At 39.0% G+C, this 26,005-nt stretch overlaps 1 protein-coding gene across 1 annotated transcript; it reads right to left on the bottom strand.

Moving 5' to 3' along the window:
• Positions 1–94: 94 nt before the first annotated feature.
• Positions 95–26,005, bottom strand: si:ch73-40a2.1 (tyrosine-protein kinase receptor TYRO3). Its single transcript, XM_049569071.1, has 15 exons — positions 25,762–26,005; positions 22,329–22,390; positions 21,185–21,803; positions 17,599–17,754; positions 17,004–17,336; positions 15,026–15,218; positions 12,759–12,850; positions 11,978–12,091; positions 11,110–11,190; positions 10,934–11,026; positions 9,222–9,343; positions 6,517–6,626; positions 6,059–6,218; positions 5,797–5,933; positions 95–2,145 (listed from the first exon to the last, which is right to left on the bottom strand). The coding sequence occupies exons 1-15, from the start codon at positions 25,859–25,861 to the stop codon at positions 1,803–1,805; spliced, it is 2,715 nt and encodes a 904-aa protein (XP_049425028.1). The 5' UTR covers positions 25,862–26,005; the 3' UTR covers positions 95–1,802.

Raw genomic sequence — 26,005 nt, 5'->3', positions numbered from 1 at the left:
TCTATGTGAAACTGCACATAGACATTGAGGATTGGCATAGGTAGAAGGTGACAAAGCTACTTTTTCCAAAAATCACACTATTAGTATTCTTTTACAAAGTCACTTTTAATTGAATTGTATGCATTCACCCCACAAGTTACTGCGCACACACGTTGATACATACGTATGTATCCACCACCAGCTGTAGCCGAGCAATCGTACTATCAAATTCACAAAAACTCTGTCTGAATACATTGCTCTTCTTAGTGGGTTCAATTGACTATTTAATCTGCAAGTTCCTATAACCTGTATCCCAAATACACACCATGTGAAAATGTATGTGGGCAACTGTGCACTCAATGGGTATGGACTAGTTACTGTGTATTATAAAAATTGTCTTTTTGGTGAGGGAAGCAGGGTGACGCTAACTTCCATATGGGCCTACAAGAAACATCATCCCTCTATAACACTCCAAATTAAGGCTAAATTTTGTTAATGGAAAATCAGTTCTATGGGTACCCAAGAGTCACCCCTTAACTTGAGCAGGCTCTTTCCCAATATAGGATTTGGTCTTTACAATCAATGTACTCCTTCAAACTACTGTAAAGCTGTGCATTTATCTTTTTAAGGACAACCAGTCTATTTGAAGAACGGCGAATCACCTAACACAGTGGTTCCCAACTAGTCCAGCCACAAGGTCCAGATTTCTCTTTAGTCATTAGCTCAAGGTCCACACAGTTTAGTATATTCAGCATCATACTTGCTTTTGGCCATGTCATCAAGCTAGTTTGCTGTCTCTGTTAAGTAGCTGTCCATTAGTCACTCATGCTACAGCAGGAAACCGCACTTCAAAATAAAAGTTTTGTGCCAGAAAATTTACTGTACTTCAAAATCAAGTGTGTTTTTTACAAACTTGACACATTTGTGAGTCATTTGCGGTCCATTCAGAATGGACCAGTAACTCCCTATTGGACCACGACCCACCAATTGGGAACCACCGGCCTAACACGTATAGATACATAAACATTAAAACAGGATTGTTGTGGAACTCAAAATGTTAACTGTACCAGTATTAGTCTATGCACATCAGATAATTAGTAACATTAACTGTATAATAAAAAAACAACTATATGAGAACACAATTCCGTACTACCACCTGTATGAAAAGTTTCAGGGGGCGCCACTAAGGCTATGGTTCCATTCAAATTTCTAGAAGACCGTTTCCTCCAGAAAAAGAAAAAACAAACAAAATAAATGCTCAGAATGACAAAGTAGTAACAGTGGTAGGTCAAAATTATGAAGTAATACATCAAAATTAACATTGTAGTTATTAGATACCAAGTCTTAAATGTGCAATAGTAAAAATTTTGACTTTGTGTCAAAATTTTGAGATAAGTTTTGAATTATCCTATAACTTTTACTATGTTTTTGTCATTATCACTTTACAAAAGGTCAAAATTTTCACTTTGAATCTCATAATTTTAATTTAGTATCTCTTCATTTTTTATATATTTCATATTTGACATGCCATATTTGACAGCTATACAATACAGATATACAACAATTTTAAAAAAGTGCAAAAATAAATTTTAGTATCTGTTGCTCTCTCTATATAAACTTCCATATTTGGTAAGGGGGTACCCAATTTTGGTCAGTCAGATGATTAGAGCCTGTTCCATCTCTGGCTGTCCCCTCCCAGCCTGGAAATGTCCCTGAGTGATCTATGCGCACATGCAAAATCTGTCTCTCTCAAACTCACAGTTCATGAGAAAGCCACACTGAAACAGAATTCCATTTTGTAACTTATAAAAACACTGTCCTCTTCAGTGATTATCATCTTCCTTATCTGCTGAGCCAGTAATAAACTTTAGGTAGCCATCCTCTACATCCACATCCTCATCCCTGGCTGCAGCAGCACCCACAGGAGATGGCAGGTAGACATTTTCCCATCTTCCCCCAGAATCTGTCTGTGGCTCTTGAGAGGCAGCTGCCGCAGCAGCAGCAGCAGCAGCAGCAACCTCCAGACCATAGTTGATGTAGCTGGCCTCCTGGCTGGCCTCCAGCACCGGCAGCTCCGACAGAAGACCTTTCAGTGTCTCACCCAGTTCCCTGAAGCAAGGCCTGCGGGTCGGTTCCTTATCCCAGCAGCTATGCATGACTTCATAACTGTGTTTGGGGTGAGATCGAGGAGGGAGTCAGCTTTGCATAAATATATATATACTGTACTGTAGATATACAAGAATATTCCCTTTAGCAATGGCTTAAACAAAGTATTGACTAAGTGTGACCCTTCGTTACAGGTTTCATCTATAAGTTGAGCGCAGTTCAACTAAACTAATGTTGTCCTGGAATCTGTAAAAAAGGCATGATTTTGTGCCACAGATATGTTATTGTCTTTGACTCTGTTGGGGATCATCAGTAAAACTAAAAACTAAAAAATCTGTTATGTGGGAAGATGCATGAGATAATCAGAAGATATGTCTAATTAATAGATACATAGTAAACAAATTAACACCTTTTTTAAAAGCATGCTGTAAGTCCAATAACTGCATTTGAGTCGAGCTCCTGCCCCTCCTGCTTAAACTTCCGCTGTCAGAGCCACCACAGTTACCGAACACAAATTGTGCGCCCTACGGAGCAGCATCAATGTCTCCCTGACCCACCTTCATGGACAGCCAGGCAACGACAGTGATTGCCCTAAGCCTCAGCATTGTTTGTTACTGTTGTGAAATTAAACCACTATTAAATCAACTCAATAAGCCAGTCTAATGTAAGTAATAACCTACCATTGAGCTTAACAACAAATAAACTAGTTTGACATATAGCCACACTGTCTCCCTCCAACTCTCTGGCAGATTTGGTTTAATAGCTGCCCGTGGTGAGCAGAGACAGGTGCTGAACGGCTTTCTCACTTCCACTTGTCTTTATAAACCAAAACCTATACCGTGGCTTTGATAATCAATTTAAACAAATCTTACATACGTGTTGGTGCTGCGCTAACAAATGACAATGCAGAAACACAACATAAGCACTGTAGAGAGCATGCCAAACCAGTAAGCGGAGATATAATCCAATCACACAAAGAATAAGAAGATGCTGGCCAATCAGAAGCTTGAAACAAAGTTATTACAGGAAGACCGGCTGCAATGGTTCATCGTAGCACATTCTGATGTCTTTTAAATTTTAAATACAATTATAGAGTAACTGTACATTTATGTGTGGACACACAAAAAACCTGTTAGCAATGTTAGTGATCAGTTGAAGGATTTCTTGTGTCTTGATGAAATTTTATCCTGTTATCAATCTAGCTTTAGAAAATCACACAGTACAGTCACTGCAGCTACTAAAGTAGTGAATGATATTTTTATGTACCTGGAGAGCAAACAACACTGTGCTTCTCTTTTTATTGATTTTTCCAAGGCCTTCGATATGGTGGACCATGATGTATTAATGCACAGACTGGCTAATATAGGACTGTCTAATTCTGCTGTTGGTTGGTTGTCTAACTATCTTTCAGGCAGGACTCAATGTGTTAAAATTGATGGTTGCTCCTCTGATACCCTGGCTGTCCACAAGGGGGTGCCACAAGGCTCTATATTAGGTCCCTTGCTGTTTACTATTTATATCAGTGATTTGTGGAAACGTGTCCAAAATGCAAATTTCCATTTTTATGCAGACGATACTGTTATTTATTGTTTTGGAGGCACTGTGTTGATGGCTGTTGGTTGCTTGCAAGCTGCTTTTAAAGAAATAGAAGCCCAACTCCTGTTTTTGAGACTTGTCCTTAATGCAGATAAAACTAAAATGATGATCTTTACTAAATCCAGGGACAAAACTAATTGTCTTCCTACTCTATATACATCTCAAGGTACTCTTATTGAGACCGTTTCCACTTTTAAATACCTAGGTATCATCCTTGATGACAATTTGTCTTTTAAACCCCATATCAAGAACCTGGCAAAGAAACTAAAGGTGAGATTGGGCTTTTATTTCCGAAATAAATCTTGTTTCTCTTTTGTTTCTAACAAAAAAAAGGCATTGTTGCTGCTACTTTTACTCCATTATTAGATTGTGGTGATGTACTGTACATGAATGCCTGCTCTACCTCATTGCATATGCTGGATGCCATGTATCATTGTGCCTTAAGATTCATTACCAGCTGTAAATCACTCACCCATCATTGTACTCTGTATTCTAAAGTAGGCTGGCTGTCCTTGTCTGCTCACAGGCTTCTCCACTGGTACACCTTCATGTATAAAGCAATTATTGGACTACTCCCCTCATACCTCTGCACCTACCTCACTTTTACATCAAATCCATTATACAGTTTGCACTCTCTGGACTTTCTATCTGCCTCTGTCCCCAGAAATCGTACTGAGTTTGGGAAGAGGGCATATGTGTACTCTGCTCCCTCCACCTGGAACAGTCTTCAAAAATCACTAAAATTGCAGGAACTTATCACCATTAATGATTTTAAAACTCGGCTTACAGGCTTTATAATGGCAAATTTTGGAGTGTGCAAATGTTTTACTGCATAGTATTTTATCATCATCACATAAGTGTTCTTTTAGTGTGTATTGTGGTGCACTGTTTTTCACTGTTTTTGTTTAACATGAACTTTTCATACTCAGGATCCCCTGATAGCACCTTCTCTGCCCCCATCCAGCCCTCTCCTCCTCCTCCTCCCCCTTCCCCCACCGGACTGTATTTGTAGGGCATAACCCCTCCATGGGACTCTGGGCCTTTATCTCTTTTTCTCATGTCTGTGCTTTTTCTTTATGTGTGTCTTATTATGTTGCCATTTTGGCCAGGCCTTGCTCGTAAAAGAGATGATTTGATCTCAAGCAAATCTGCCTGGTAAAATAAAGGTTAAATAAAGAACAAGCACTATTTTATAATGTGTAATGTTGTACAACCTTGACATCAACCTTGACTTTTTTAAATAACAATGTAACCTTGTATGTGTAGCATGCAAAACACTTACACCTATGAGTAGCGCACCCTATGTGTGCATGGGTACATGTGTGCTTTTGAGCTCAAGAGATCAACTCCTGTTGATCAAGTGGAGCCAGAAGTGACCATAGTTTGGCGAGAGGGTGGAGCTTGGAGGAGCAAGAGGTGGATTTAACTGAGAAGCTGACAACACTATTGACAGCCTGTCACTGAAAGCAGCCCACCCTTAATTATGCGTAACTTTATGCCTTCATAAAATGTAAATGGGTGGGTTGTATAAAAATTCAACTCCTGTACAGTTGTCATGAACAGGGAAATCAGCTATGGAAACCAAAACCATTTTTTTGCACCAGGCTGTAAGCATGTCTATTTCTGCTATAAAGTTGGGCATTTTAACATGGCGGGGATTGACTCAATTTTGGAGCCAGCCTCATGTGGCCATTCAAGGAACTGCAGTTTTTGGAACTTCCGTGTTGTTGTTTTTTTTTCCATGCTAGCGGTTGCTGCTTGCTACTGATGTGTTTTAAATTGTGATGTTTTAGCAAAATGCATGTGTTTGAGAAGTACTGAGCATAAATGACACTATTATACTGCACAAGTTGTGTGAGAGTTTGTAAACAAACTGCAGGTGAAATATTCCGTTATCACTTTGCTATATAGGCTTACTGTTGCTTTGGATTGTACACTATTAATATCAATTATTATCAATATCATATATATATATATATATACATATATATATATATATATATATATATATATATCTCAATTTCTGTACCCCCAGCTTTCTGTTAATACTGTATTTAAAAAGCTCTCATCAAAATAGAAAATGAGAGATGTCCCTTAAGGAGCACAGGAACTCACAGTTTTTGGTCACAATCTTCGGGCGGTTTGAGCCTGTGTCCAGACTGCAGCAGGTCCAGCAGCTCATGGTTGTGAACACCAGGATAGGGAGTCCTCCCTCGGGACACAATCTCCCACATGGTCACCCCGAAAGACCACTGAGAGGACAGCAACAACAATTGGATGTACAGTAAATATCAAGATGAAAATGACAGTCTGACCTCAAAGTTATTTATAATTTGACTGTCTAAATAAAGTGATGTTCCATGAAGACTGAGCTCACCACATCACTTTTGTTAGTGTAGACAGACTCAGACAGGCTCTCCATGGCCATCCACTTGATTGGCACACGGATGGCTACTCTCTGACGATAATAATTGCTGCTGTAGATTTTCTTTGACAGTCCAAAGTCAGCCACACACACCCTGAGATCATCCCCCAGCCTGTGGATTAAAATCAAAAAGCACATTTGCTTAAGTGGCACAGGTAAGGCAGTGCTCTCTGGATTCAGATCAAACAACAAAATGAGAGTTCTGGCACACAGTTTTTTATATTTCGTCCCAACAAACACTGTCTCCTCTGAGGCCCTCAGTCTGCTTTATTAAGATGTTAAGCAGCTTCCTTCCCAGATACGAGCTGTGGTTGAATACCAATGGCTGAGGACAGAGACACAGTCATATATGAACAAGGAGTCCTTCATTATGAGCTCCCCCTCTCAGTGTCTCCCTCTGATGGACTCACATGCAGTTGCGTGCAGCCAGGTCTCTATGCAGGAACCCCTGTGAGCTCAAATAGTCCATCCCTGTTGCAATGTCAATCATGAAGCGCAGGAGACTCTGATGGGGCACAAACTGGGAGAGAGGGGAGAGAAGGGTGTATTCTGTCATTTATCTATTCAATATTTATTTGTGACAGAGATATTAGAATACTGAAGGTTATTGTCAGTGCAACCGGTTGAGCAGACGCAGTTTTATTTTATTTTACAAACCTTACATTGTATAACATTACTTCACATTGGGGTGTGGCTCCAAAATGAATTAAAATGGCATAGTCCATTTCATTTTACTGTACCCTAAAACTGTCAAAGTCACAGTGGAAAGACAGACAGACAGATGTTAAGGAGAGGTGAACAGTACACACTGCATACTGCTTTAACTATTGGGAAATTGTGTGAATGTGTAAGTGAAACAAAAACGTGTTTGATATTCCAATAGACCAAAGCTGACATACAATGGTGGCAGAAGTACTCAGATCTATTTTTTTTTTTTTTTTTAAGTAAAACAGTGTGAGGAATTTTGAGTAGGGTGCAGGACTTTTACTTGGCTGTTACAAGTAAAAGTCCTGCACCCTACTCAGAAGTTACTGAAGTAAAAGTACAAAGGTGTTAAAAGTACTCAAGATGTACACTGAACAAAAATTTCAACACAGTACTCATGTTCTTGCTTCCATCTCTTTCACATGGAGTTGAACAGGTTGTTGATTATGACCTGTGGAATGTTGGCCCACACCTCCTCAATGACAGGAAGTGGAACATGATGTCGTATACACTAATCCAGAGCATCCCAAACATGCTCAGTGGGTGACATGTCTGGTAAGTATGCAGGCCATGGAAGAATTGGAATGTTGTCAGCCTCCAGGAATTGTCTACAGAGCTTTGCAAGAGGAGGCTGCGCATTATCATACTGCAACAAGAGGTCATCGCGGTGAATGAATGGCATGAGGATGGATCTCTGAATCTCGTCATCATGTCTCTGTGCATTCAAATGCCGTCAATAAAATGCACTGATGTGACTTGTCTGTAGCCATACACACAGTCTGCCATCTGCCTGATACAGTGTAAACTAGGATTCATCTGTGAAGAGAACACTTCTCCAAAGTGCCAATGACAATATTAACCACTGCACCATTTTGGAATCTTCAAAGCAGACAAATATATGCAGTGAAGTAAAGGGTGAAGTAAAAAACATTCTTCTCTCTTAGATATAGTGAAGTTAAAGTACGAAGTGGCATAAACTGGAAATGCTTCAGCACAAAAGTAAGATAAAAAATAAATTAAGATGTCAGAATGCAGGAAAAAAGCATTAAACTAGAGCTTGTTAATCAAAATAAAATTTCCAGAGGGTGGATCCCCCCCAACACCCCCTACAGATGTCCTTTTATCCTTATAACACCCCTGATGTTTTTGGGTGGTGGAGGATCCTGTTTAACTTATCTGGAGCTGCAGCAGTGTGATTATTTTACATTATAATGTCCATATGTCCATTTGCCTGTGTTTTATATTATTGATTAGTCTATATTCCTTAACAAAAAAACTATATTACATTTAATTCGTTTCTTTTTCCTATCAAATCTTCTTTTTTTTCCAGTTATAATAGTGTATCTCTATTTAACAAAAGGGAATCAACAAATATTTTTTTGTCATGGTTTTCACTGATACTGCAGGAAGGATATTTGAGTGGACAGCACTGGTGAGTAATGATAAACCAGGACTTGCATTTGAAACACAGACAGAGCAGTTTAAAGCCCCACTAGGGACCCCCACAGGCTACAATACTCATCGCAGCCCCTGTGTTGGCAACATGGGTTCCAACACAGATGCTGCAGTCAAAAAAAACAAAGGGTAGTTGAACCTGGCTTAACTTTTGCCAAACACACAGCATGCATATTCCTGATGCAACACTTTGTAATGTAGGCATACAATTTTACAGTTTACCTTTCAAGAAAGGGAAAAAAAAACACTGTCAGCAAGGGTTACCTAACCCTGTCTGACTGTATCATAAACTGTGGTGCAGTGTTTGGTGGTGTCTGACCAGCCATGCAGAGCTCAAATCCTGGATTCAGCTGTTTTGCTAGTCTTAGAGCTTCATCATTAGTGCTCAAAATAATTAACTGCAACCTGCCTATAATTCTGATTATGAAATATTATTACTATTGTGTGTGAAAATTTGATATTTTGTCTGGGTGGCTTTGGAGTGTCCAAATGAAAAAGGTCATTTTATATAAAAATAAATGTGCTCGGTAAATTTCATGTTTTGATATTTAATGTGGTCAGGTGGAAATGCTTGCCTGGCAGCAGTGCATGAGGAAAAAGTCACTTGGATTCTTCATCGATGAACAGTTATACATGCAAATTCTATAGCATCTGGCCAGTAGTTACAAATATTGTGTTTGCTACAGTAGCTGTCTGATTGTCTGACCCTTGGTGTTTCTTGCCTTATCAGACCTTATTTTAGCAGTAACTTGAGTACAGTGTCATTATAACCAATAGAAAGGCCAAAGCTACAAAACTAACACCATAGCTGAAATACACAGGAAATATTCTTTATGCTGTTTATCATCAGGGAGCAAACTGTCAAAGTGTCCTTGTGTGTATCCGTCTATGTCAGCATGTGCTGATGTTGCAATAAGCCCCATTTATATACATGTATGTGCTGACTGTATCTTACCATAGGGATTTCACCATATCTTGTAGCAATAAGGAAGCGGCGCAGGTCTCCATGTTTCATGTAGGGCAAGATGACCAGAGGAACAGGCAGAGGACAGTCCTGCTCTCTCTGTAGCGTAACCCCTGCAGGACAAACACACACACACACACACACACACACACACACACACACACACACACACACACAAACAAATCTTTTACAAAATTGGTGCAGTTGAGAGGAGAAGGCTATACTGAGTCTGTGGGTACCATAAGTAGTGCCGGATCTAGCACATCTGGTTCCCTAGGCAAGCTTCCCCTGGTGCCCCGTCCCCCATTATTGTTATTATTATTATTATTATTATTATCATTATTATTAATACCATTATTACAAATCTGGCACCACTCAGAATGGTGCCTATGTGTATGTACGAAGATCCACCACTGACCATAAGCAACCTTCACATTGCCCCCCATTTAATACTGGCAAAGAATTTTTCAGTTTTTAAATGTTTGATGATTCTTTATAATTTACATGAGGTTATGACCCTAACGTAACTGTCAAGTTGCAAGCGAAGCAGTTCCACAAAACAGCAACCTTGCTGTAAAATGTGCCAATGGCTAATCTAAGAAGTTACTGATTTCCCTACCATATCACACAACACAATGTTGTTTGAGCATGCACTCTTGGATGTCACATAGAAGCACTTTAATGATCTGACACCCCTATCATCAGGACAATATCATTTATCTGTGCCCTCCAAAAGTGTTACAAATCACTGTTGAAAAAGAAATCAGTTCTATGATGTGACAACACTGTGGGGTTTTTTTTAAATTTTTCCCCGTTAAAGGGTTTTTTGGGGGGAGTTTTTCCTTATCCGCTGTGAGGGTCCAAAGGACAGAGGGATGTCATATGCTGTAAAGCCCTGTGAGGCAAATTGTGATTTGTGATATTGGGCTGTATAAATAAAATTGATTGATTGATTGATTGATTGATTGATTGATTGATTGAAGGGAGAGTTCACCTTAAATTAAAAAAACATATTTTTCCTCTCGACCTGTAGTGCTATTTATCAGTCTAATATGTTTTGGTGTGAGTTTCTGGGTGTTGGCGAATTTGGCCGTAGAGATGTCTGCCTTCTCTCCAAGATATTAGAACTAAATGGCACTCAGCTTGTGGTGCTCAGAGCACCAAAATAATACAACTGAAAAACTCAACAACTTTGTTGTGCACTCAGCAGACTTTGTTGTTTAAGTTTATTTACTTTATTAATCCCCCTGAGGGGAAATTCATTTATGTAAGAACTATTATCTTTCTACCAAAATAAACATGCCACCTGTATTGCTACGCAGAAGAAAGCATGCATCTACTCCTAGCTCACCTAGCTCCACTGAGCTAGCTAACATTACAGCTCAGCCAAAGCAGGCTCCATTAATGTTTACAAGCACAATCCTTTCGTCTATGAGTAGATGCATGCTTCCTTCCGCACAGTGATACAAATGCCAGCCCAGGCCAAAACTAAATTAAACTGACCAGCATGCAATGGATTCTGGGATGGATTTTTGTCCTTTTCTAAGAACTGTCAGAAAAGGACAAAATCAGGACAGAAATTTGTGACAACAGTCAGAAAAGGACACAGTGGATATGTCTTACACATTTCTCAAGGAACATGTTATAGTCCAACAGAAGACAGTGGACAGTTCAGCATCCATGAATTAGGTAGTATATCTTACCGAGTAGTCGGACCACATTTTCATGATCAAAGTCCTTCATGATATCTGCCTCTCTCAGAAACTCATGTAAGTCCTCCTGGTTGTGGATTCCAACTAAATGTGGGACAGAGTTAAAATTACAAAAAGAAGAAGTAACAGAGTAGAATTCTGATAAAGAGGTTGATTTCAGTACACACCTCTCATGGTCTTCACAGCCACCTTGATGTCCACGCCTTCGTCTGGTGTAAAGACCCCTTCATAGACTGAACCAAACTCTCCTGGAGAGCACAATGTAAGGACTGAATCTCACTTTTACTCCCAGGTGAAATATTTTTAAATAATGGATGTCAAATTTTTTAACTAAGATTAAATAGTTTAAATTATTTCATTGATGTCTAAAACAGTAGAGTCTTGCCTCTGATTTCACAAAGATATTCTAAAGCATAGTATTGCAAAAGGAATTAACTCCTGTGGTTAACCTACAGACTCATGAGTTACATCGTCACGTCACAAAAAAATAAGTAGTTCAATCAAGATTTCTTCACCTAGTTCTAGCCTTGATTAACATAACAACTCAAAACCTGACTACATCTTATGCTAGCAGCATGTCACCATTAGGATAGCAATGTTAGACAGTCTTTCTGCCACTCTGGTGCAGAGTGAAGTGTCAAAGTAACATCTGTATGGATTGCCATGAGAATTTCTGATGATTTGTGGTCCCCAGAGGATGAATCCTGAAGACCTGGCAATTCGCTGATTTTATTTGTAGTTCAACCAGCAAGTTAAAGTTTTAAACATTCAGTGAAATATTTCTATATCTACTCGACGGATTGGGACAAAATATAATACAGACGTTATGGGTTCCTAGACAATTAATCATAATGACTCTGGTAATTTCCTGACTTTTTGCCACCATGAAGTTTGGTGTGGAATGTCATAATGGCTACTGGATAGATTGCCATGAAACTTGATAGAAATAGTCAAGGGTTCATTTGAGGGTTTGCAATCAATGGTCCTGCATTGTGAGGGTAAAACAAGATTAATGTTGATCAGACATGAACTGACCTTTGCCAAGCTCCTTGCCCAGGGTGAGCTGGTTTCTCTCTACCAGGACCTCCTTAAGACTGTCCAGCAGCCTGCCACTGAGCCCCTCCAATAACTGGACCACACCCTCCACCACTGAGAAAAAAAAAGTATTTTAAAAGATTTACTTTCAAATGTCATAAATGAAAAGGTACCTGCACACCCACAAAACAGGCATTATCGGCAACATTTCAACAGAGGCAGGACCTCCTTTAATACTAAAATGAATGAAATTAGATATCCTAAATAGCAAAATAATCTTATCCATAAGTCTGTTTGTGAGTGGTTAAATACAAAAAAAAAAATCTATATAGAAAAGTGAACATGTATATTTGTGTATTCTGTACTGTTAAAATCAGGTTCTTGTTTACATAAGTCAAAATAAAAGAGTATAAAAAAAAATTATGTGTAAAAGCAGTAGCACACTGGGATATTTACATACTACAGAAAATGCTGTGTGCAAAAACATCTCAATTTGAATTTGTACTAGAAATACCAAAACATAATTCACATAAACTTCAAAACACGGCAATTGTGCCTTTTAATGTTGAAGTGGAAACAGACATTCATTCATTCATTTTCTGGAACTAATTATCCTGTTAGGGGTCTTGGGGGAGGGCTGGAGCCTATCCAAGGTGACACTGGTCGAAAAGCAGGGTACACCCCGGATAGGTCGCCAGACTATCACAGGGCTGATGCATACAGACAGACAACATTCACAAAAACAGACAACTTGTCACTATTATTGTTCAGGATCACTTACTGTTGGCTGGCTGGAGTGCAGCCTCCACCTCCTGTGGACGTCGGTAAGAAAATTCAGCGTTCATCGGCAATAGCTCTACTTCCTGGTCAGACCTGTGGGAAAATGATCATTTCAATTAGCTTATCAGAAAATTTGTCTTGAAAGTTTGGTCATCATCACTTCATGTTAACACTGTGTAGGAGGGTTCCCATACAGTACACACAAGAACATATGAAACTACTTTGTCAAGTGTAGAGTCACTGGAAAATAGACCTAAATGTCCTGGAAAAAATGTCTTGCCCTGGGAAAAAAAAATAAAAAATATTAAATAATAATTTCTTATCTGATGTCCCCACCACAGTTGCCACAATTATCTTGATAATTACTGGAATAAGATCAAAATATCAATATATACTCAACTGTCATGTTTTATTATGTTTTACGTTTGTTATTTTAAAAGCCCTTCTAGGGACAGACAGTATTGGATATTAGCAGTAGCTATAAGTGCTGTGATACATTGCATTGTATAATTGTCATGTAGTTATCAATGCATACTGTATTTATTCCCATCAAATAAACCCTGGGTCTTCAACAGGGAGTCCGTGACCCCTAGGAGGTCCTCAAAGTTACTGCAGGGGGCGCCAAGTTATTGTTTAGTAATTTGAGATTTTTTATTTCTTTAAAATTTATAATTTGTCTGAAAATATACACTTTGTTTCCAACATATTTTTATCCAAATAAATTGGCTCATTAAGAAAAATCACATAGTACAGATTGATGATAGGCTAACTGTTACCCTTGTGCAATTAGGTCAGTCAGCTAACACTTAATCACTGTGAGGTACCTGAACCTAACTGTGAGGTGAACTGGATAGCTAACAGTTATATACAGATGGAACATACCGGCCAATTAGCTGTATTATTATTTCAAGTGTACAAATACTCTTGCGAGCCACAATGGATTTCGTAACTCTTTGAGCAATAGATTCTAAAATACCATACACCTCAGAAGAAGCATAATGTATGAATTTATGAATTTAAAAATAATTATTATTCTAATAGTTTAGTATCATATGCACCATAGAAGGCAGGTTTATATGGAATCTGCACCTGGAGAACTATGCAGATTTTCTGCAGATTTTAGGAATATAGATGCTACTTGTAAAACTCAGAATGTTGATTGATTTTAGAAGCAATCCCTGACGGGTCAAGAGATAAGAGAAAGGCTTATTTTCTGCTTTCTGCCTCCCTCCCTCAGTGGCAATGAAATGGAATGGAAAAAATAACAGCAAAACGCCATGTAAAGATAGACAGGCTCTTGATTCTATTGGCTCCCGTGATTAGATATTTTAGATTATCAAAGTGATAAGGTGCTGTATTGATTTAATTGTGAATGTGGCCACTGATAAACTTATATTAATGTAGTTTTATTTTATGTTATTTTATTATTTGGCAATATTAATTAATTTAAGTGTTTGGGGGTTTTTCTCTCCTTTTTTGAGACTCTTTATGTGGATGTACGTGTTGCCATGCTTTGTAATGTATACAATGTATAATTCAAATTTGAATAAACATTTTACTCAAAAAAGGTTTCTACTATACATATAGTAGGGGGGCCATGCTCCATCTCTTTTTCAGCTAAAAGGTCCTTCGTCTGAAAAACAGTAAAGACCCTGGAAATAAATGTTAAATAAATGACATGAAATTATGTAGCACCTTGCATTGTTGTCTGCCACACTATCTTTTTTCATGCTAGTCTTTGGGGGGACCAATGTCAGACATTTCAACTCTTCACAAAATCCTCCCAAATCCTCCAAGAACTAGTAGTTCCAGCCTAGTCTGTCAAGCATAAACTGATGAAGCCTCTTGGATAAGAGTTGAAACGTCTTCTAAGTCAAAACTACGTCCAGTTGCATTCAATTCAATTGCCTTGAGATAACTATGACCTGGATAAATGAGAATATCTACAGGCATCTAAGCTCAGAGGTTTTCTTCATGGGATATTATATATTTGCACTCACTTCATTTGTGATTCGGCACAAAACCAACTCCTCACTTTTATCTTAAAAGCGTTCAGTCATGGTTGGTTTGTTTTCTACTCGCTGTGTGTGCACAAATCTCACAATGACAGTGCTTAGAAACTCATCTTTTAAAAAATATGTTACTATGGATACAGTATGCTCTGTAATAATTTTGATTATTGCCCCATCTTTACTACACTCAACCTCTCAGCTCAACAGTGACTTTAAAGTAGTTTACCAAAGACACAGAAGTGGAAGGTTTCTTCACCTGAGTTTAGTGTAGTTGCTGCGCAGGACACACAGACCAATGGGGATTAGAGCCATGAGCAGCAGGATGCCGAATAAAATACCAATTGTCAGCCATATGGAGAAGCGACTCTGGTGCTGAGGAGCTGGTGGCATTTCATGCTTTGAGATGTTGAAGGGTGGGGTCACAGTAATCACCACAGGTGGAACTTTCCCTGCAAGAAAGCACAAGTGTTTCCTGTGGCTCAGTACACACAGTACTTTTGTCACTGTGTTAGCTTCAAAGATGCACTTTATGATTTTGTTTTAGTACCCTGTGATACTTTAAAGCAAGCCTATGTACCTATAGCTTAACAGCACCCAAAGTGGCCACTAGTGGCAGTAACAGGACAGTGTTCAAATATAGTGTAACAATAAAGTAGTCAAGGAGAGTTAAAAGTCCCACAGGCACAAGTAAAAACTAAGTAAATGCAGGTGGGCAGCAGGTGAAAACAAAAATAATCATAAGTGCCGGTGGTCGTGAAGAGGCTCAGCAGCTCTTGCCTATTCTGACAACTGTATCACACAGCAAAAAAAAATATGCTGAAGACATTCAATAAAACATTATTACAGAGCTGAGGGTGCAGCTGACTGATAACAACAGGGCAGTTACTTAAGATATTTGGAAAGATTACCACAAAACTGGTTATCTTTATGTCACTTTGCATTACATTAGCAACAAGTGGGACCCATAGACTGTATGTAAAGACTAACAATAGACAGCTCCCCAAAAGTGAAGCTGAAACATCTCGATTACCCCCTGGTGGCTGCCTGCAGTATAGGTCATAATCTCTGCCCCCTGCACGTTAGCAGATTCAACGTGGGCCGAACTAAAAACTCAAAGTACACATTACATAAATTTTTCCCAGGGATGGTTTCTGTCATTTAAGGTAGTTTTTATCACGCTGCTGAATGTTTAAATATTCCTTTTTCTGGTAAGTTTGGTTTAAATTAGTTACTGAATGCTATAAAATGGATTTTGACAACCTGGTTGACAACTGTGTGAGCCAATCAGTGGGCTCACATTCAATGGCACTGCTCACAATTGGTCAGGCAGGTGTATGGGTGGGAAACTTGATAACATGGAGACTGTTACTACACAGACTCTTGTTCCAGGTGACATCACCAAAGCACAATGGCAGCAGCTGTATCCAGGATATTTTAGCTTCACTTCTATACAGTGGGCGTAAGTGGAGACGCTTCGTCCATCTTCATATACAGTCTGTGCTGGGAACTGACTGAGCAAGTGCTTTGCACATCTGACAGAACAGTAAATTACACAAAACTGTATATTAGATCAAGGGTTGAGTCATGGGACTTATATTAACGGGTCCTGGTGGGTCCGGCTGTCACTTGAGGATAATTACAGATAACAGGTTGGTTGCGGTGCACAGCTTTGCAGGTGCCGATTTGCAAACTTGGGCAAGTGACGTACTCTGATGGCATTTACAATTGATAATAGCAACAGCATCATCACAAAAGTCCACCTCTGGTTTCTCCCCAGGTTAACACTGTTAGCTCTGTCAGCACTGTTGCTGTTGTTTGGCTGTTAGTACTGTTAGTCGCTAGCCACTGTCTCAGCAACCTCTATTTTAAAAGCTGTGTGCAGACAATACCAGATCAGACTCTGAATCATAGATATACTCTGGATGTTGTATACAGATCCTTTAGATAAACAAGCTAGCTCCTTCACAGTAGGAAACTTAAAGTAGGGGAGAAGGTTGGGAACTGTAACCAGAATTGAATCCTTAATGCCCTGTGCAAATTTGCATTTCCTAGGATAGCAAAGGCATGACCTGCCTGGCTCTCCCTCTAATTGGCTTATACTCATTGCCTTTACTGGTTGGATTAGTTAGCTTTAGACAAGACGTTTAAGATTGGTTAGGGTTAGGGTTAGGTTAAGCCAGTCAGAGGCACTCAACAATCGATAATATTGACATAATCTAAGAGGGTTTACATACATCTGTGTATAGTAACAGTGGCAGTGGATGAAGGTGGCGCCCCCTGCAGTGTGGATATATCATTCCAGGCTTGCACTGACAGTCTGTAGTCATACTGTGGATTCACTTCTGTGATGCTGACTGATGTGTTGGTCAGTCTTACTGAGTCTGGCAGGAAAACCATATTGTCCCCACATGCCTCCCAGTGAATGCCGTCCTCTGCCTTCTTCTCACACTTGATGCGATACATCATTTCCTGTCTGCCTCCCCAGTCATGAGGAGGATCCCACTTCAGTATGAGCATAGAGTCATTATGATGATGGGCTGTTAGATTCACAGGAGCAGAGGGCGGCTCTGTGGAGGACAAGACAGTACAGTACAGTAAAAGGTAGGAAACCAGTAGCATCGCATTATACAATAAATACATAATCAAACTGCATCATATCCATGATGGTGGGTGGATGGATGGATGTCTTTTCTGATATTACCACTGGGGGGGGCACTAAAATTGACAATTTTCAAATTCACATACAGACTTTAATGTCTAATCCCATAAATTAGTTAATAATAGGATGACACCTGCATATTTCCAATAAGCCCACTGAGTGTTTCTTACTGGTGCAGCCGAGGTCATCAGGGTCGGTTGGCAGGCGGCTGAAACCTTGTAGACAGTCACACCTCTCAGATCCCTCCCCATGTGTCCTGGTATTCGATGGGCACAACTGGCATCCTCCACTCTCATTGGCTGGTTTGTAGTAGCCCATCCTACATGCTGGAGAAATAGAAATAGTGACTGTCTCTTTTCTACTCTCTTGGTGGAAGAGTATAGTATGGTCCAAGGAAGAAATCATTAAATTTTGGAACAGATCTGAACCACAGGGAGGATATATAAATTATTTTCCACTTTTGTTAACATAGTGATGATGAGGATTTGGCCTGGGTGGAATAAATGCAATACAACTTAGAATCCAGTAGAGTCAAGCTTGTAAAAAAACCTCACACTTTTTAAGTACAGTAAATTTCCAGCACAGAGCTTTTATTTTGAAGTGCCATTTCCTGCTATAGAGTGAGTGGCTAACAGACAGCTATTTGACAGAGACAAGCAAAAGTATGACACTGCATGTATTAAACTGTGGGATATCGAACTCATGACTAAGGAGAAATCTAGACCCCGAGATTTGACCAGTTGGAAATCACTGTCATAGATGACTGGAATATTGGCCTTGGTAGACGTCTGCGCTTTCCGAGCGCCCTTCTAGTTTATCATATTTTCTCAATTGTGAGATACAGCGTTTTGATGGAAAACTGTTTGGTTTTACTCTGGTGGTCTGGTAGAGTTGGTCCATTTTTTGTCCAACACTTTGATCCAGACCTAAATGTCTTGAGAACTACTAATCAGATGGCAATGACTTTAATGTTCATATTTATGGTCCCCAGAAGATGAATACTAATGTTCCTCTTGTGCTAGAATCAGGCAGGTTTGTTTACTATTGAAGCAAAGCAAGCAACTACTTTTCATGAGCAGTGGGGCGGCATAGCTATAAACACAATCACAAATCACAAAATTCGGTTGAGGGATGTAACACATGCCAACTTAGAATCAATTTTGGTGTTGATCCAACTCAGGGGGCATGTCCACAGGCCACCCACACGTGGCCGCCCATTCACTTCCATTCATTTTTTGGATGAGGATTACGAGAAAACTGTCCAACCAATTTTCACATAACTTGGTGGAGGCATGTAGCATGGTCCAACTTAGAAGCCATTGCATTTTGGAGTGGATCCAATTAACGGGACAGGTCCATGGACAGGTAGGATTCAATTGCCTGCTCTGGCCACCAGGGAGCGAGTTTCTGATGCCCCAATATCCAGATTTGTTCTAAATATATTTGTCAACACATTTGCCAAATTTGGTGCTTTTATCACAAAATTGAACATTACTAGAAAAATACTGAGCTATGCCACCCCACTAGAGGGACTCCACATCACAAATTGTACAGTATAGGGGTTGGTATCAGTACTCAGAACTGATACAATCTATGGTGTGGTTTATTTGGTGGTTGAAGCTGGTAGTTCAGCATGCCGAGATATCAATAAAACGTCTGAAAATTTGGCTATACTACACACCGCTGCATTCACATGATGGGTATTGAATGAAGTACAGAAAAAGGTATCAAATGAAGCACTCTGTATCACTTTAAGGGTGCTGGCATTGGTACTTGTATCGTAATTTTTTATATAATACTCAACCCTAGGACTATATGAATGGCGCGTGGCCCCATCTCATAAAGGGCCCTGTGCCAAAATGTACATTCACGATCATTTTTGTATATTACAGTGTATATTGTGCTCACATGTTGATTTTTTTCCTTAAATTAAGCCATACAGAAAACCCATGGGCAGGTTCAGGTCAAAGAAGCAAGATATTATAGCTGGAGGTTAATGAGCACAAAAAAATTGCACTCAGGATATCTAATAATCAGCTTATTGACATTTTTTTTAGCATAATCATGATTCCAAAGAGATTTGAAATAGCCCTTATGTTCAGCCTAACTTGAAGTACAGTCCTAAATATAGCTAAACTGTCAGTATGGTGTTGGGTCCATTAATGCTCCTGCCTGCTTGGCTCCAGCAGAGTCTTGTTTTTAGATAGAGAAAACATTAAATTGAGAATTATTACTATCTGCCGAGCAATGCACAGGAAATATGTCAAATTTAGAAGGAAAACGACTATGGTGAAGAGGATGTGAAAGTCACCCATTAAGCCTATCCAAGAGGGTTGTTTTTTTTTGTTTTTTTTTCCTTGACCAAAATGTAAAAAAACCTATATTGTGAAATGTTTGCGTCAGCAGCACATGACTTGTTTCTTGTTTAGCTGCCTGCTATCGGACAAAAATAAAATGCTGTCATGGTGACATCTGTTGGCGTTCATCCAGAAACCAGATTGTTATTTGTTGCACATTGACACAAAATATTCCAGGACAACTCATTGTGTTTCTCACTGTTGTTTTGTTAATACACCCTGTCTCCTTCAATGTTTGTAAGCATAGATTAGTATTGTATTCACCAAAAAAAGACATGTTTATACATGGCACTTTAGGGCTGCCCTACATGTTATTGTAGGCCCAATTTAATATGCAAGTATATTTTATACAGTATATGCAGTTAGGGGTCCTTGCTCCATCTTTCCTCTCTTTCAGCTAAGGGGTTCCTATAGCCTGAAAAACGTTAAATGCCCCTGGTCTACGCTAAAGAAAAAAAGCCACCATACATTTTTTGACGTAAATAACAATTACAAGTTGTTAGGAACCTAAAACTTTAGCATTTAAAGTAAAAGTCAATTTTCCTCCTAACTGTCTAATTAGATTTGTCAGTTTGAAGTTCAATTTGTTTAACTATCAGAACTTAAAATCATGCATTCAGCTGACCTAATGTCAAATTGATATGTTTTTAAGTTCTCAAATTTATTTAGAACATTGGCAGCTTATTGTATTGTTTTGTTGTTGTTTTGTTGTTTTGTTCTCCAAATATATCTTCTTTTCTCCTAAGCTTATGGTTGCTGGCAGTACAGGTAAAGTGGTAAATGGACCTGCATTTGTATAGCACCTTTCTAGTCATCTAACCACCCACAGCGCTTTTTACACTACGAGTCACATTCACCCATTCACACACACATTCATACACTGGTGGCCGAGGCTACCGTACAACGTGCCACCGGCTACTCAGTTTTTAACACACTCACACTCACTCCCGCACTCATCTGGAGCACTTTGGGGTTCAGTATCTTGCTCAAGGACACTTCCACTGATCTTCTGATTGGTGGACGACCTGGTCTACCTCTGGGCCACAGTGCTTTCATGAAAGGTAAAACTAGACACAATAAATATTCAAATAACTTGAGTTACTGTAACTTAGAGTAAATAAACATTGAGAGTTGTGGTGGCGTAAAATAATATCTAACATTACTGAAGTTAGTTGCAATGACACTTTTTCTTTTTCAAAGTATAGACTGAACCACAGTGTTTGAGTAGAAAACTCTTGTGTCGTGTACATATAAGGAAATGGCGCTGAGCGTAAGTTGCCTTAATTGGTTAGTTTTTAGCCACCTCAACTGTCAATTCAGGTTTTTCTCTCATATGTATATCATCATCAGTTATCATATATATATATATCATATGATAACTGAAAAATCTTGTCCATACCTTCACAGGTTTCATCCACAACTTGATGTCCAGGTTCACAGGTACATCCCCCCTGCAGTGGACTCCATACTCCATCTACAGTACACTCCCTAATAGGTGGAAAAACCTCCACAGCTCCCTTCACACAGGCACCCGTCAGGGGACCTGACAGGGCCCCTGTCCCATTAAATGAGGTAAGGTGAGACACAATGTCAGGGCACTTCCTGTAGTACAGTCTGATGGATGCTATCAGCACACATGTTCCTGAGTAGGAGAAGGCGAGCTGAAAGCCTCTGCGGCTGACAGAGCCGAGGCTCAGAGCCAGGCTGCGGTTCAGGTGGCGGGATATTTGCTCTGGAGGGACTGTGACAGGGAACGGACTTGAGGTCTGAAGGTCCAGCACGTTCCAGCCATATTGAAATCTTGGGACTGGTATGTCTGAGTCAAAAAGATGGACTTGTAAAGGGCCGAGCTGACCAGATGGCTCTTCTTCTTGGGCAAACGAAATATCCATCAGGAGATGGTGGGCATCTTTCCGTTCCATCCACTTGCTCAAAATAGTTCTCGATGCGATTTTTCCACAAGCTTGGAGCACAGGCACTGGACTCTGTGTGCCCACTTTGAGCTGAATTTCACTCCACTGTGATAATAGGAAAGATGCAAGAGAACATCAGTGAAAAGCTGCAGGGCAGAACAACAGGTACCCTCAGAAACCTTGATGAGACCTCTGTACAAGACTAAACCCTAAGATACCAGTGGAATAACAGGGTAAATACATGATATGATAATTAAACTGCATATCAGCCAGTCATGTTGTCTGTGTCCATCAAACTGTAAGACTGATTGTTCATGTACTGATGTTTCATAACATCTAGGTATCATAAAAAACACAGTTTTAGATAAAACATGAGCTGCTAAAAAAAAATGAATCATATGTTAATCATGTACCACATGAAAATTACTCTAATACAGAGTCAATAAACTAACACATTAATAGAGTTAGCAATTACCAGTTAGGTCAAACTGTTGTAGAATCATTATTCAGCGATTCATTGACTGTTTTTAGTGTTCATCAGTGAAACTATAAAAGATATGGTGATATAGTTTCTTGGTGTACTCTAACCAAGCCTGAAATAAAAACATATTACGTAAGAACCAAACTTACTTGTCTGGGTGGGTCAGATTTCCATCCCAGTTTGGTCTGTTTATCAGAATGGAAAATCTCCACTAAACAAAGAAAAAGAAAGTTAACATTGGTGAAGCATGGTGGATTTAGGATTTGCACTACATTGTATCATACATAATGAGGCTTCTCTTGATTCAATAAAAAAATTCCACAAGTTCCCAGTTGTTTCCAGCATGTCTTTATCAGGGTGTTGTCTGCTTCCTCTTCCTAGATATGAAACTCTTCTGGTAGGTCAGGAGATCTGTATGGAAGCCCCGAGAGGCAAGTGAGAAAGACTAAAGTCTGGTGATCCATTTGATCTAAACTGTTTCCTATCCTGTGTTTATGACTTAAGGACACTGGTGAGGAAAAAAAGGTTTTGTTTGGATAATCTGCCTAAACCGATTAAATGTTTCATCTGTGAAAATGGTGGGAACAAGTTTTGCCAGGACAACACCCAAGATTAGAGTCATCAATTCATTATCAAATGTACTGTATAGTGCCAAATGTCTCCCCTTCTGTTCCTGAGATATGACACTGAATAATGGCCAGAAAAGTGTTTATGCAGAACATTATGATGTCTCAGTGAAGTTGACCATTGACCTTTTGGATATAAAATGTTAAAACTTCATCACTGTATTGTGAAAACTGTCACAATTAGCATAAATCCTTGAGTTACGCAAACATTTTGGAAGATCACAGTTACTTTGACTTTCGACCACCAAATTCTGATCTGTTCATTCTTGAGCCTAAGTGGATGTTTGTAGCAAATTTTAGGAAACCCTCTCAAGGCCTCCTTGAGATATTGCATCCATGAGAATGAGATGGATGCAGCTCACAGTGACCTTGACCTTTGACCACCAAATTCTAATCAGGTCACTATTGATTCCAAGTAGATGTTTGTGCCAAATGTGAAAAAATTCCCTCAAGCTGTTCTTGAGATATTGCATTCACAACAATGCCTCTGGCCATGGCTATTGCCGGTGCAAAGGCAAAAAAGTTTTGGCAGGCAATGTTGTTTATTTATTTCTTCATTTATTTTCAGTAGTGTTTGTTATTGTCATAATTATTTTGGATACAAGAGGCTGAAGTGCACCAGTACCCCATTTTCTAAGTAAGACTAAGCGCATTCATGTTTTCCTCCAGATGAGTTTTAATTTCACCACACACTATAAACACAAGGCACATAGCCAAAACAAAGACATGATAGTACTTGCAAACATACAGTTTAACAAATAATATATTTAAAGGTAGGATCTGGAGGATTTTCAAACAAAACAAAATATAGACATATACAAATGAAATCCTGCTTAATCATCACCTATGGGCTTCTACTCATGTGTGGTAGTGACTCTGTTTGCAGAGCTCCTGCCCTTTAACTGTATTTTGATGTTTTTGTGAGCTCGGACTGCTTCTGGATGGAGATTTCCCCAGCCAATGAGAGAGCGCAGGTGCCGTGCCCGAGCGTGTCCGAGCGTGCACGAGCGCAAGCCTTGCCTGAACCTCTTCTGTGAAGCCTTCTTCCGTACCTCCGGGCTCCTTACACCCGGGAGAGTTGAGCCTGATAGGAGGAGCCGAATTTGAATGTGTGTTTACAAACAGCAACTGGAAAATCCTCCAGACCCTACCTTTAAGGAACTTAGTAAGATTATCCTGGCACAACTAATTTTTCACCTGTTCTTAAGTGATAAACACAGAAAATAAACAATTTCGATCAGCCTTAGAAAATGGATCACCATAAGTTCTTTTGTTCTCTCTTGCCTCTCAGGGCTTCCACAGATTTAATTTGCTCTCACAAAATGAAAAAAAACATCACTTACAGAGATGTGGAATTAGATTTAAAATTCAAACTATAATAATATATATAAATATTTTGTATGGTTGGATGTAATGTTGCATGGCTTGTATTTATAGTCCTCTATTTTTCTGTTGCAAACGTTTTTTAACCAATTGATTTGTTCAGACTATGGTTTGTAAAAATACAAACAAACAGTTATAGTAATTTACATTTCTCTTTTAAAGTCACATAACTACCTGATGGATTGTATACAAAGTAAACAAAAACAACCTCAGATACCAGTAGGCAAAAACCTTCAGGGAGGAGTTATGTGATTTGGAGTCAGTTGTATTTTACAGTTTTTACTAGCCATATGATTAGCTCAGCAGCTGAATAAAAACCTGTCTAAACTCAATATGCATGCTATTTCTACCTTAAGCAGCCAGAGTCGAGGATGAGCTAGCCGCTAGCTTCATTCACAGTAATTTGATTTGTTTCATATTATGTGTTTTAGGGCAATACATTGTTATTAACTCTGAATATCTTTTGCATTCTCTCATAAATTTTTTTTAATGTACGGCAATACTTTTGCAGGTTTTTTTTGCAATCCTTTTTAAATATATACAAAAATATTTAGATTTTTACGAAATACTTTTATTCTCTCGCAATAGTTTTACATTCACTCAAGATATTTCTAAATGTACCCATATTTCTGCATTTTCTTGAAATCATTTTAGCATTCTCTCGTGATAGTTTGTACCGGAAAATAATTTTTGCATCCTCTTGAAAAAGCCATGGCATTTTCCTGACAGCTGTAAACATGATGCTCACTGGGGTTGAACCACAGATTTTAGATTAGATATTAAAACATGCTGGCAAGTAACTGTGTGCATTTGCTTGCGTACTTTACTTGAGGGAAATGTTGAATGTTTTACTCCACTACATTTATCTATCAGCCGAAGAAAGTTTTTACAGATTAACACTTTACACACAAAACAGATAATTGGTGTTCAGATGCCGATGCAGTGTTATAGATTAACTGACTCAACAGTATAAAGTAGATAAAATTAACTCTACCTCAACCAGCTCCAGCATTCAAATGCTGCTTATACAGTAATGCATCAATAGTAATAAGCCAACAAAGTGTGAAACAGTCGATATATTGTGCTTGTAATACTTACTTTGTAATTCAACTTTTTACACTGTGTTATTGCTTCTTAACTTACTTACAACATCTGAATACTACCTCCCTGCATGCCTTTTGGATAAAATAAGTTCACTCTCCTAATATAATATTCAATATCATACTTGAAAAAGCTGTAGCAGTGTGGACTTTTTTTCAAAACTTAGTTTGAAGGGATTTTATTCCTATGAACTAATTCAGGATACAGCAGCTATCTGTGGTTTATACTGTGAGTGGCGAGACAACAGTTAAAATATGGGCATATATTTAATCTCTTATACACAGTACTTTTTATCGCTTCCAGAGGAGAAAAAAAAAAACTCTCATTTCCTGAAACACTCCCTGACAATCCTCTCAAAGTCCACTGGAATGTGCCTCAGACTTTATGTACTTAAGTATGTTAAAGTTTTATATATTAATTGTAAAAAAGATTATTTTTGTGTGTCCTGAGTGTAGAACACCTGAACACTTACCCTCCTCTGTTTGATATTGAATGTCACAGCCAGCTTCCCACATCCACAGTAAGATTAAAGTAGGCCAGACACACCACAGGATAGTGTTACACACAGCCATGTTTTCAGTTCGTCAGAGGGGTGTATCATAATCCACCGCTGCCCGTTCTTCCATCCAGCCTGTCAGTGTGTTCCTCAGAGGCTCAGTAAAATGACTGATGTCTGTGTTTACATCCACTTATGATTTGGCTCAGAGGAATGTTGT

Source organism: Epinephelus fuscoguttatus, linkage group LG23 (assembly GCF_011397635.1).
Source record: "Epinephelus fuscoguttatus linkage group LG23, E.fuscoguttatus.final_Chr_v1".
Lineage (NCBI taxonomy): Eukaryota > Metazoa > Chordata > Actinopteri > Perciformes > Serranidae > Epinephelus > Epinephelus fuscoguttatus.
Note: the sequence above shows the minus strand (reverse complement) of the source record. Positions and strands in the feature narration are given on the sequence as shown.

What these genes read in the sequence shown, in the direction of transcription:
- si:ch73-40a2.1 (XM_049569071.1), bottom strand. Translation starts at nt 25,861, where the DNA reads ATGGCTGTGTGTAACACTATCCTGTGGTGTGTCTGGCCTACTTTAATC. An exon ending in GGCTGTGAAGACCATGAGAG is followed by an intron (nt 11,027 to 11,109) that starts GTGTGTACTGAA and finishes TCCCACATTTAG; the next exon opens with TTGGAATCCACAACCAGGAG. An exon ending in GATATGGTGAAATCCCTATG is followed by an intron (nt 6,627 to 9,221) that starts GTAAGATACAGT and finishes CCTCTCTCCCAG; the next exon opens with TTTGTGCCCCATCAGAGTCT.